Below are 14,065 nucleotides of genomic sequence, written 5' to 3'. Positions count from 1 at the left end.
GGACGGTGACTCCATCACGGCCCTGGGCAGCCCGTTTCAATGTCTAATCAACACTTCTGTGAAGAAATTCCTGCTACTGTCGAACCTGAACCTCCCCTGGCACAGCCTACGTCCTCTCATCCTGTCGCTTCTTTCCTGGGAGAAGAGATCAACCCTCTCCTGGTCACAGCCTCCTTTCAGGCAGTTGTAGGGAGTGATAAGGGCAGCCCTGAGCCTCCCGTTCCCCAAGTTAAACACACCCAGCTCCCTCATAATAATTGTGCTCCCGACCCTTCTCCAGCTCCATTGCCCTTCTCTGGGCTCGTTCCAGTCTCTCACTGTCCTTCCTAATGGGTCCAGAACAGGTCAAAGCACTCAATGTGTGGCCTCACCAGTGCCCAGTGAAGGGGAACAATCCCTGCCCTGCTGGCAACACTATTATCCATTCTGACACACAGCAGAAGTGCTGTATAGAGCTGGTTTGTGGAAGAAAAACTCTGTAATAGCTGGGCTGACAAAAACAGGATCACTTTTCACCTTGCTGCACCCTCAGCAGATGCACACTCAGTGCTGCACTGTCCTGGATTCACAGTGCCTTCACTCTTAACTGTGAGCTCTATTAAATAGTGATTTTAATGATGCTTAATGGAGTCTGAGTGCCTGGCTCAGTGGGATCATCCCAGGCCACAGCTGCTGGTGCAAATCCCGGGCTGCAGGGAGGATGTGGGCGGTGGATGTGAGTGGCAAAGGTCAATGCTCGCGGACCTTTTCACAAAAAAACCCAACACCCATAAACGACAACAAGCCATTGAGAAACAGACATCCTAGAACATCCTATGGGTCATGCACATCCTGATGCTGTAATATTTAATTCTACTTTTTTTTTTTCTTAATTTTAAGAGGAGAAAAGGAGTAGTACTTCCCTTTCCTGCCTGCTTCTGTTCACACATGGACATATGTACTTCCCACGCCAAAGGCATCCCTATATTCCAGGCAGGGATTGGGCTGGACTGGAAACCTTGCTGTGTTTCCTGCAGGCCAAGCACCCCTTCTGCCTAAGGTCAGCAAACATCTGTAGCCTCAGTGTGGGAATCTGAGTAGTGTTACCATCAAGTGACAAGAACAGACTGTGCTCTCCTGCTCAGTGGGATGAGTTCTTAGTCCAAGGTGCTTGAGCAGCTCTGGCACATCAAGGAGCTTCAGAACTGTTGAGAAGGTCTCATTCAAAAAAAAAAAAGCACAACACTTGAGAAAAATCAGAAACATAACAAAGAATTTCTCTTAAGTTTCTGCTACCTCTAGTTAAGGGTTTGGTGTTTGACACTCTTGGTCTATATACTTGAATAAATGTTTCCTGTTTGCCTTGTGGTAGGTGCATCCCTTGCAATTCCATTGAACAATGAGCAGGAATGTTTTGTACTTTCCAATGGCAATGTGTCTGAGTTGTGCTAACTACACAGAGACAACATCAAATAGAGAACTTGTTGATTAGTACTTAGAGCTGCCTTAATTCCATACAGAGCAGTGTAATAGCTCCTTTAGCCCTCATGGTGTTGGCATAAATTGTGTAGTGAAATGGAAAGGCAGATCAAACCATGTGCATTGGTCAGGTAGCAGTAGCAAGGTCAGGATGAATGCTGAGTTTTTAAGGTACATGATAAAATAAGACACTTAAAGATTAAGACAATATCTTATTAAAACAGGATACGTTTTTTTAGCAAGTAAACACTTCAGGGAAAAAAAGTGTCCTTATTTAGCTCTAAAACAGAAGCAACATTGTAATTATCTCTTGGCTGTAGGGGAAAAAATAGAGAAACAGGTAATTTCTAATCTCTAAAACATGGAAAAGAGAGGCAGAAGGAAGATTTTAAAAATTTCCCAAACTACCTGGAATCCACTACGTTTGCCTATGTCCTCAGGCCCATTTGCTACTCTGGCACCTTCATGACTGGTGGCCGTGGCTCCTCCTGATGGCCTTACTTGTGCTGGCTACTCCTCACAGAACACATCCATTCAGGACACAAGGTGTTACTGTGATGTTTGGCAAGTAATTCCTCTGAATTACTGAACTGGCTGGGAAAGCTGTGTCTAAGTGCTGTCCTCTGTTGCACATTTTTCTGCTAAAATTCTGCTGATGGACATCTGAAATGAGCAGTTTTTAGAGCTGCACTGAATCACTTGGAGCCATAAAATATTTCTGAACTATCAAAAAAAAAAGGCAAAAAGAGAAAACAAAAAACAACCCAGGGAATCTCTTAAGTATAAAGCTAGAAATACACTATAAGTCATTACTAGTGGAATGTAAACAACTGGAAATTTTAAAATTTATGTAAATGAAAAATATCCAAGTTCATAACCCAGTATCCTACACTGTTGAAAACACAATATATGTGACCAGTTCTATTGCTAGTTTGCTATTTTAAAAATTATTACTATTATTATCTAAGACTATGTTTCTCAAGCTGCCTGATGAAGGAAAAAAACTTCCTTTGGCATAACAACTTCCTTCAAACATAAAGATAAGTTATCTAAATTCTTTATCCAGGAGAATATTTGATAAACTGCTAGCATTGTTATAACAACTAATTACTTCTGTAACATTATGGTTATATAAATCCTTTTTACCATGAGACAGTTTTCATGAGAATAGATTGTCCAGACAAACATGTCCACCATAGTTTATTTTTTAGGGAGTGCTGTAGACATCCCATATCACCTGAGACCTTTATTATGAAAGCCACACATAAATACACAAAAAAGATCTCCAGTATAAGTCTTGTTCAAGGATTTTTTTGTCTCCCTCTGTCAAATGTCTCATGTAGAAGAATGATAATGGTTTCAATAAATAAACAGTAACTTATAATACAATGAAGGTATCCAAGTTATTCATTGCTGTGTGTATATACACATACATACATCAGCATCTTTGTACCCTTCTTTGGGCATTTGAATGACAGTAGGTTAATCCTTTGAGTTTTTACTCCCTTGTAAACAGAACTGTTTCTTCTGCTTGTAAACAGACATTTTTTTAAAGCAGCATGCAACTACTGAATGGAAATAAGCTAATCTACAGGAGGAAGAACTACAGTGCCAGTTTTTATTTTAGGCATTAAGCTAGCAGACATCCTCCAGCCAGACATAAAAACCTTTTTGTTATATATTGATCTAAATTCCATGCAAATAGTTAATGTAGTGCATGTTGTTAATTAGCATATTCCTAATTGCCTCTTTATTAAAGATGAAAAATGAACTGTAATATGAATTTGTAGAATTTATTTCAAGTAAATAGGATACCATGTTCTTCTGCAAGAATATTTGTTGCCAAAGATGTAATCATTAAAAAACAAGGTTTCATATGTTAAAGATGGAGAAAATAGGAGTATTTACAATCACTTATGTCTAAAAGCACTCCTAAGTTCTGTGTGCTTTATTTTATACTTCCATCAAGAACTGTACATTCTTTCCTTTAAACTTCTGCTTCTAGACATTTTACTGTGGCCTCAGGCTTAGTTTTACACTCTTCTACCTTATTTCCATTATTCTGTGTTTCCTTCTCAGGTGTTTGGTCATTTGATTTCGTCTCTTTGAGAGCAGTAGTTACAACTGTTTCTTTTTGCTGCTTCTTGTTTAAAAATGGTAAGGTTTTCTTGTACCTTTAAAGAGAAAAAAAGATAGTAAAGCAGAAATACTGGCATAGTTTGGTAGTATCACTCAAACAGCTAGAATTAAATTACCATACTCAAGCAGAAGTCTCTCAGAGGATAGTGGCATGCTAGATCATCGTACTTTTTCCAGCAGTGTGCTTTCTAAAGAAATATTTTGCTATTTTTTTAAAACACAGGGCATATCCAGGATTTGTGGTACACAATGATAAAGCTATCTGGGCCAGGGTGTGAGAACTGCACACTTTTTAGTAGCATTTAATAATACACTGTGTTGAAGGTCTTTAAGTTTGACAAATGAGTTCAACATTTTTTTTTCTGAGCAAAATCATAGTGCGATAATAAAAACTTTGACCTTGAGTGTGACACAGAAAAAAAAGAATTATAAAACTGGTTTATGTATGAACTGATGCACATTTCAGTGTTTTTATTTTGACACACTTGGAAATGTTTCACACTAGGCATGATTGACCAATTAAAAGCAGGCAATATTTTTTTGTGTTCCTTTTCTAAAGCAGGGAGTGGCAACAACAAACTTATCTGCATAAAAACAGGGTTTAAGATTTTTTAAATTTGTGCAACACTATTATGTCATCATCACAACTTCTCTGTTCCTTAGTATGTATTTTAAATATTCAGTGATTGCACTCTAGGAGTTAATTCACTCCAAGAGAAAAAAAAAAAAGCAACTTACTTTTTGATATAACAGACTGCTAGAACAACAGAAATAATGAAGAAGATGATTGCCAGTACAAGAAGTGCAGTGGGGATACCTGGAGATAAAAGTGATACAAGCACAGGGTTTTTATTTATGTACTTAAAGCTGATGTCCTGAAGGCTTAAGAGCAAAAATCTGGATTCTTCTAAACCCAGCCTCTTATAAGAGTACATACACATGAACTGAATAATAGAATATTAGGAACATCAAAAGGTGAGTTACTCCTGCTCATTTCTTTCAGGATAGCCTAAAACTGGTGTTTAGGCCACCCCTGACAGATATTTGTCTAATCTGCTCATTGAAGGGTTTTTACAACCTGCTTGGAGAAGACATTCTTGTTATTAACTATCCTTACAGTTAGCATGCCTTTCCTCAGGTTTGGTCTGTTTCTCCACTGCTGTGTATTAGGATTGCTTACTCACACCTCGTATCTCAAGAGCAATTCTCCGTCAAACTTTCTTGGCTTCTTTTGTTTTTAAGAGCCTGGTGAGTTTTCCATTACACTGAGAGTGTTTGCCAAGATTTTTTCTGAATTTTTTTTACCTCAAATCATATTAACCAGAAAGAACTTACACAATTTCACATTAAATTTATCATAAAGTATAAAATCAGATATTAGTTGTTCTTAAAAACTATTTTAAAATCCTCTGCTGTATAAGCCTTGCTCTGCAAAACCAAAACACTCCTATTCTGCCTCCAGGTTCAGCTATATCAAAATGGATGGTGGAGCAGCAAACAAAAATAGCAGTGAACAGTTTGACTACTGACTTCTACATAAATAGCTCTTTTCATCAAATAACTACCACATAAGGCCTTTACCTCCAAAAACAACAGCATCATTCTTAAAGGCCAGGTGGGGAGTGAGCTTGGGAGAGTAGGTGAGGGAGTGCCCCTCGGGCACTGCTGTGGTGGTGGGCCCCTCTGTTGGTGAGAGCGTTTCAGTTACGCACACCACACGAAATCTCTTTCTCAGGAATTGTCCTGCCTCAGTCACTGTCTCAGCAGACACTGCTGTGATGTTCTCAGTCAAATCAGAGGCTGAATATGCAGTTAAATCTCTTGATGCAGTTGATAAAGGAGGTGTAGTTGGGTCTGGTTGACAGGAATTAATCTGGACATCTGCAGCAGGGAAAAGAAATACATAAAAGTTGTGTTGGATGCCAATTTTGTACTAACTGCACACACATTTATTGAAATTTTTCATCAGTCTTTCCCTTCTGGAAATTTTTATTTTTTTGTTCATAAAAGCTTTACCCAAACCAGGCAAATATATCCTATTTCAAATATGTGGTTACAACCTAGATTTTACAGCTTTTATCATTACTCACATAGTTACACACTCCTTTGAGCAACCATGGTACTCATTTTATGATTCCAAACCAGTGACTCTATCCCTCATGAAAACTACTCAGAGTAATACTGCACTTAAAACCCAACGGTATAACTTCCCACAGAGCAGGGAGCAGCTTAACTGCAGATCCAATATGCAAAAATATTTCAATTATATTATATATATGTTCAAAATATATGCATGTACTGTTGATACTTGGAAAAATTATTTGATTTCCTGTAAAAAAATGTAGCCCAGAAAAGTTCCAAATAAATCAGGCACCAATGTGAGATAATAAAAAGACTTGATTGTAAGTGGGGAGGAGAAGATGGGAAGTAAAAAACTTCAAGTTTGAAGAAAAATAAGTAATTTCTAGAAATTAAATAAATTAATAGAAGTGGATGTTGTCTATATAAAAATGTAGGTGCAAGTGAAGTTTTATATGGAATTGGAAGAGCTGAGCTCTGAATCAGGCTCCTGTCCAAATGTGAAAATTCTACTTTGCTAGTGAAATTCTATATTATGTAAAGCTATAAAAATTTCACTAAAGTAATAACCAGATTAACATAAATAACAGGGAAAAGAGGTATGTGCTGTTTGCCAAGTGGATCCCCATGGGGAGCCTGATGACGCAGTCACCTTTACAGAATGAAATGCCAAAGGGCAGGGGCTTGACACTTTTTCCACTATGGTTTTTCAAGAGCTTTTGGCAAGTTTTTTTGGCCCAAGAAAATTGACAAAATGAACTTCTGACAAATATTTTGGAATAGAAAGAAATGCCTAGAACAGGCAAAAGTTTGGAAATTAAGATAAAGGACTGCAGCATTATCCCAATGTGAAAGATACATTAAATGGTTTTCTAACCATTGAGCAAGCTTAACTTTCTTCACACACTCTTACAGTATATATGTATTTATTTTCTTTTAAATAAAGCAAAACAAAGCAAATAATTTGGAGTTACTTGCTGCCTCTGTAACATTACCCAACCTACCCAACACTTTCAATGCAGGATAACACATTTCATGCAGTGAATCACCATGTGCCTTAGGCCTTCTCTCTACACCTTTATCCTCAGTCTCTTTGGAGCCTCCACTTTTCACAGGATCTCAGGTCCTTACATCTTTGCATTCCCATCTTTCTCCTGCTTTCCAACCCTTGTTCACACAGTATTCCTGAAAGCTTTCAGGATTTTTACACATCCTCTTGCTCTTGTTATCTAAAACTCACTGGCAAAGTCTAGGAACGGATTATAAGTAATGAAATGATCCTTTATTTGGGCACTTTGGGATATTTGTTATGTAATAACCACAGATATGAGACACAAGTAGGAACACAACATCTTTAGTTACTTATTTTTAGTTAATACCACAGAAGCCATTAGGAAACAATATTGATCTTTTGTGCTGAGATCTAACTTAGATCAAGTTCTACTGTTGGACTTCAGTCTGTAAATAGCCAGTGAGGGGAAGGGCAGGTCTTTTCACACCTAGGGTGATGCAAATTAAAAAGAGATGTTGGATTTTATTGATTAGGAATCTAATTAATTTTATGGTCTCTTGGCAGCTCTGGCTTATAATTTAATTTGACTTTATGGACAGACCTCCCTTTATAAAAAAAATTTCCAATTTTCCTGAAGTACCCCACTCAGCATTTTTACAAGAGTAGACAGACCACACACGGATACCCTGGTTAAAGATTCAATCACTCTCTTTTAAATTATCATGCCCAAATAATCAAAACATATTAAAAGCATTGTGTCAACATTAAGTAATGGTAAAAACAACTCTTCCTCAAGAGCTTTAATGGCAGCACCACATTATTAATTGGGATTAACTGAATTCACCTTTTGCATTTCTTGGAAGTTTCTGAGCTAAGGAGAGCTTGACAATGTTTAAGGCTGGGGGAAAGGGTCAACAAATTATAGGAAATTACTCACTTTTATGATTTTTTTTATGCAGATTTAAAAAATCTAATATAATCCAAAACACAGACAATGCAGTTGTTATACTTATATACCTGAGGAATTGAAGCAGTAGAGATGAAATTTTTGATCCTTGCCAGCATTCCATTGTGCTATTCCAGTTTTTCCCTGACCACATTTCTGGTTGGATGTTATCCGAGGAATAACAGCAAATCCTTCTTTCACCCATCCAAAGCTACAACAAAAAGGATCAGTGCTTTTAGTATGAGATTTGTCACCAGCCTCAGCTGTGTGTGAAGGTGCTCACTAAAGGTAGTGGGCCACTAACTGATGGCACATACTTGCATGTTTCAAAGCCATGTTTCAAAGCCTCTTCCACTTGTATTTTACTTGCCAACTCTAGGTTGAATTGATTACATCCATGACTTGCTTCTGAGAAATTCACTTTCTGATCAAGATAAAGTCCTATACCCTTGATCCTGCAAGGTGAATTAATGGAACCTGTAATTAAGCCATAAAATAGTCAAGGTTAGTATTTGAATATTAACATTTATTCCTCATAAAGAATTTAAGATCAACTGAATTGAACATTTTTTAAAGTTTCTAGCTTGAGGATAGCAGAAAACTAATCTCTAGCATAAAAGACATTTTAAAAATAGAATATATTTTTTAAACACAGTAGTCTGAGATTTCAAGTGGTTTGACAGTCATTAGACTAGATATAGCCCTTTTTCTTTCTTTTCTTTTTAAAAATAAATTAAAGCTAGCTGTTACACCAAGGCATTCATACTGTTATTACACCCTTGTTATTGAGATAGTAAGGTATATAACAGAAAAGGAGATACACATAATTTCTCATGGAATTAATATACCAATAAGAAAATAAAAAATATTTTATCATTTCTGATATTCCTTATTCCTCTTAAACTCTTTTTTCTTTTTTTCCTAGCTTTGCATGATGCTTCCATCCCTCAGCCACTGCCAAGTGTTCTATTTACTGTGTTTGGCAGGGAGCAGGAAAAGAGGAGACAGGCCAGGTGAATTTAACACTTTTCCAGGCAGTTCATCCAGCTTTTTAATTAGCCACAGCTGGCACACTTTTTGTGACACCTGCACCAGCAAGTGCCAAGCTCAGGTTACACCTGCTCTTCTTTCTCATCTGTGTTAAGGGCATAGGACAAAGTTCAGGATTTGGCACAAATAAGGATAAAGGGTATTGCTATTTTGCTTTCTTATTTTAGTGGGAGCATTTACTGGGAAAAAAAAAGATTCTTTTGGAGTCACATGCAGCAATTGCCCTGTCAAATGAAACATTTCAGCATTTCATTACAGACATGCCAGATAACCACCGGCCACAGGTGTTACTTCCTTGCTCAATGTTTGTCAGACTGTACTCACTAGGTGTGTACACTGTGTGTTTCATAAAATCTGTGCTTCTGAGTACAGGCAGTCCATGAACTCTCAAGGCAGGATGAAGTGATGCTTGCAAATCCACCCCACGACTTCTTAACAAGACAAATTAAACTGAATTTTATGAATGAAAACATAGAACTGGCAGCTAAGCTACTCTTGTGATGAGAAGGGGATAAAGGTCACTAAGCTTGTGTGGAGTGCTAAGAAACCAGACAGTCTTTTAGCTCCTGTTCCCTCTGGATGTGGTGGGGCTGGAAATGGCTTTTGGAAAATGATGCCTCTCTGCTGTCCTTACATTTAGTTTAAATACTTAGAAGAGCAATCTTTGAATCAGGTGGCTTTATCTCAGCAGAGAAGGAAAGCCACTGAAGCCTTGAGGAGTCCCCTCAGACAAACTGTGGCTGCATCCAGCCCTGAGCCGAACATAAGTCAAGCCCAGACACATTGCAGGGGGATGCAGAGAAGCCCTGGTGCTCAATGAAGGTGTCTGTGCTGTTAGCAAGGACTTCAAGTCTACCTTCTTCAGTCTATTATTTTTCTACTACTTCAGATTTGAGCCAACACAACTTTTAAAAATGTAATGTTGAGAAAGGAAGCTTCTAAATGACCAACTTCACAAATTTCAAATAAAGCTGAGCAGTTAACTGAAAGGAATTTAATGAAATCTTAGAAAATTACATAGATACTTGTGACCTGCTACACTCATTAGTCATTCAATTACAGTACAAATATTGTCACATGTGTATTGTGGGATAGATACACAGCATAATACAGAAATTCCTTGCCAGAAACTTAGGTTGCAAATTATAAGAAAAGTGACTCTAGGTTATGGACCAAAGTTGTGTCTTAAAATTCGCTAGGCCTTTTAAAAGAAAACAGTGATTTATTGATACATTTTGTAAAAGTTATGAATTTCACACTGTGAAGAAGGAATCCAAAAAGAGAACAGTAGCCTCCTCAAGTCTCTTCATAGCTCATTAAATAACCTCTGTACTCTGTTCTAAAGATGACAGTTTGTACAGAAGGCAGACTAATCCTTTAGAAGTACATTATCCTTTTTGGTCCATGAGCTGAACATAGCTGTACTTTAAGCTCTGCTCTATTTAGGTAACCTAGTACTGGCACATTCTGCTCAGTATTTTGGTCTTGGGATAAAAATTTAGTTTACTGAAATAAGCGAGAAGACCTAGACAGAAGAATGCCACAGCAAGACAAAGCTGCCATAGAACAGGAAGAAAATTGTTCAATTTTTCTAAGCTGTGGATGTTGGCCTTGATGTGCATTAGTTCCCTTTTTTTTTTTTTGGGGGGGGAGCTGTTGTTTTTCCTCTTTGCCTTGTCTCTAACCTTCAGCCTGATTTATTAGAGTTCCCTTTGGCTGCTGGTGTCAGGGAGCAGCAAGCATGAGGCTGCTCCACAAGGAAGGGGGCCAGGAGCAGAGGGTGACAGGCACAGCCCCACAGCAGCACCACAGTGGGGATGGTGGCAGGTTTCATTGCCACCCAGAGAGCAAGACAACGAGTCAGACATCCAGAAAGTCCCTTTGGGAACAGCAAGAGATGGTTCTACACATGCCTGAAGTCTGTCCTGGAGACAAGGTTACCTACAGCCTAAATCCAGAGCCCATATATGAAGCCCAGACAGCAAATCACTAGAGGAGGGTATAGGACATACCACAAAACAGGAGGGTATAGGACATGCCACAAAACAGCTCCAAGGCACAACTGGAGATCAGCCCTGAGCTCAACTGGAGCTCTTGGAGCCATGAGGGTGCATGAGAAGGTGTCCCAAGGAAGGGTACTTCTTCAAGCTCTCATTTTCCCCATTGTACAGTGTTGGTTTTGCTGGAGGACACCACTGTTGTTAGGTACTCCAGTCCTGTGGAATTTCAACAGGAGTTGAGCATCTAATTCATTCAGACCAGAAGTCTTTCAGTAGGTGAGAAAATCAATTGTCTGCAATTACTGAATATGTTTTTTAACATAAATAGAACAAGCATTAAATTCTTGAAAAAAACAGCAAAGCATCTGGAGGCTTCTGGTGTGCATTGAGCTTCTGCAGATATCCCAGCAGCTACTGCAGTAAGGGTGGATTCTGTCAAGTTAATAATGGAATTTGAAAGAGAACTGGTGTCATGTTTTTCTCTGGTATTTAAAATGATACAAAGTAAAGTTACATTTCAATAGATCTGAGCTTAATCCTAAATACCATACCAGATCTTTAAAATAAGCAGTTTTGTGGCATTTAGATTCAAAGGGGCTTCAGCATTTTCAACAATTGAATTAGATCAACAATGAAAGTTTCCCTATATCCCAGTTTTTGTTGCACTGTATTCTCAAAACCCTGTGGCTTCCTCTGCCAGAAACACATTTACACACACTCCTTCCCCACATTTTTGTTTGTAAATCCAGCTACTTTTTTCAAGACTTTAAAAAGTGGAACTTTACTTACCTGTTACAAAGTAATTTTGAGCCAGGAATGTCATAACCCAGATGAAAGACACTGCTGAGGTAACGCCAAGATAATTTGCCATTGCCACCAGCTTGGAAAACTCAGAAAAGTAGGAAATTCAAGGTAGTTTGTCTCCTGTGCTAAGGAAAGTTAAGGTATTGGATGCTGTCAGATGATGAGATGACTTCTGGAAAGCAACTCCAGCTGTCACTGCAGTGCTTCATAGAAGGAATGGCAGAGGCAGCGTGGTGGCTGTCCCACTGCAGGGCGAGGTCACGGAGCGGAAATCCCTCATCACCCTTTCCACTGGCTTTCATGTGGGATTGCTGGAAAATGTCACTGCTGCTGATTCACAAGCACGGCTGAGGAAGGGAGATAAGGCTGTTACACTGCTAAGTCAGTAAACACTTTGAAAGAAGGTTTTCTTTTGCTGTTTTTTCCTGTTTTACTGATGAACAGATCATTATTCATGTTGTCTATTCATCTGGTAAATAAAACAAATTCTTTCATATCACAATATGCCACACAAGATTTTTCTTTTTTATTGGAACTGGAAGGGCATCCATTCCCCATTGTCCTATTTGTCTTGATGGAGTAGTTTTACTTTTTTTTTTCCTTAGAATTCCAATGCATAAGTAGTTCCCATAGCACAGAGGTAATATGAAACTTATTTTTTAAGAGATTTGCAGATACACTACTGTAAATGGGATTCCTTTTGAGACCATAGGTACAGAGATTGCAGCCAATGCCATCACTGCTGCCTTTTGTAACATTCCAACAAACAGTGATTCCCTTGGATTGATTCAAAACACAGATGGTCCTCACATCTAATTTAAAAAACTTTCAAGAAGTCTTAGCAGATTGTTTTTTCAGAGGTTCCAATAAACACAGAGTAGGAATGGAGTTCAAGGGATGGGCTAATTCCTTTAGTGTCAGTCATGTCTGCTGTATCGACGTTATTCCTGACAGATGTTTGTCTAACCTGCTCTCAAAGATATTCAGTGACACATTCCTAACATTTCTTCTAATGCTCTTGTTCAGTGCCTCACTGTTCTTTAATTCAAAGGTGTTCCCTACACTAACTTGACTTAGCTATTCCCTGGTACAAACCTATCACTTCTTTTCCTGCTGGCAATGGACATGGAAGACAGTTGCAAAACATAAGGGAGTAAACTGTTTTATGTTTTTAAAGAGTTATGCCTCTGCTCCCAGTTTTCTTTCAGCTAAGAAACCCCTGCTACCTCACTCCCTTGCTCCATGTGATACCTTGCCAATGTCAAGACTAATTAGTAAATTGCTTTACCTGCTTTACAGTTCAGAATGGTGTCAGTCTTTTTGTTTTTGCAACAGTATGATTTTCTTACATGATGTTCAACTTGTGATTCAGCAAACTTTTAGATGTCCAGTATCTCCAGGCTGTTTTCAGAGTCCTATAAACACAAGTGTAACGGTGTAAAGCTACCTCTTTAAACTGTGGTTTGCATTTAGAAAGTCCCCAGTCAATATATGGGATAGCATTAACTTTTAATGGGGCATAGGCACATCTCCTGCAGCAGCATCTAACAGGGTTATTAGATGGTGCTCTGTAACACAGACAGGGCCTGAAGAGAATGCTGGGGGGCAGTGAGATCATGTCTCCAATAGCAATGATGAAATGAAAATTAGGTTGTGTTTGGGCTGTGGTTTGGAACTGAATTTGGTAAAACTCAATGAGATCTTTAGACCAAGTTCTAGCTCCAATTTCTGTTCCCTCCCTTATTGTGCTGTACTTACCTGCTTCTACAAAGCCATGGCAAAGTCAGATACTGTAATCAGACTTAGCTTTCACTTGAAGAAGGCTGTAAGAGGATTCACTGGCATTTACAAGGTAGAAGCAGAACCTAATTTTTAGTTATTCTGTAGCTCTCATGGACTACAGACTGTGGCTGTAAAATACTGAGACTATTAAACTAAATCTTTCCATTGAAAACACTTACCTTGAACTGCTCAGTATTTCCTACCATGAAAACTAATAAATAGCTGGGTTTCTGACATTTTAAAATTGCAGGCTACTCGTCCTGCCAGATCTTAACATTTTGTACCATATCAAACTTGACAAAGTTCCTTTAGTCAAACTCTTGATGTTTAGTAGGATTTTTAGCTGAAAAAATGAGATAAAAACCATTGCAACACCAAACAATACGAGGTCCTTCACAAGGTCTTCCAGATTAGGAGAGCAAGAACAGAATTTTAGAATGACGAAGCAAGACTGAAATAACTTGGGTTGTTGTGTGTTTCTTCCTTTTTATAGTTCAGCTGCTCCAAACCTGTGTGGAAGATCACTTATCTGGACTGTAACAGTACAAAAGGTCTTTAACCTTTTGGTGTGTCTTCATAATCAGTGTGGTAAAAAAAAGCAGACCTATGCTGAATGATTAATTAGTCTTTGACCTAAATACTTATTGTAACCTATATGAAAAATTCCCGACCTTTTATGTCAGCATGTTTTAAAACACTGATGAGGATTGCTAAACAGAAAAATTTTGATAAAGCAGAACCCATGTAACTGTTCTCTACAATAATTTCAAAAGGAACCTTGAAACCTGAACAACA

At 38.3% G+C, this 14,065-nt stretch overlaps 1 protein-coding gene across 1 annotated transcript; it reads right to left on the bottom strand.

Annotated features, from left to right (window-relative positions):
* Window positions 1-3,315: 3,315 nt before the first annotated feature.
* Window positions 3,316-11,555, bottom strand: LYVE1 (lymphatic vessel endothelial hyaluronan receptor 1). The gene is made up of 6 exons (XM_066551709.1): window positions 11,474-11,555; window positions 7,952-8,111; window positions 7,706-7,845; window positions 5,179-5,478; window positions 4,336-4,414; window positions 3,316-3,632 (listed from the first exon to the last, which is right to left on the bottom strand). The coding sequence occupies exons 1-6, from the start codon at window positions 11,553-11,555 to the stop codon at window positions 3,446-3,448; spliced, it is 948 nt and encodes a 315-aa protein (XP_066407806.1). The 3' UTR covers window positions 3,316-3,445.
* Between the last annotated feature and the right edge of the window lie 2,510 nt (window positions 11,556-14,065).

This window comes from Molothrus aeneus, chromosome 6 (genome assembly GCF_037042795.1).
Source record: "Molothrus aeneus isolate 106 chromosome 6, BPBGC_Maene_1.0, whole genome shotgun sequence".
Classification (NCBI taxonomy): domain Eukaryota; kingdom Metazoa; phylum Chordata; class Aves; order Passeriformes; family Icteridae; genus Molothrus; species Molothrus aeneus.
This window is presented reverse-complemented; position numbering and strand designations above follow the sequence as displayed.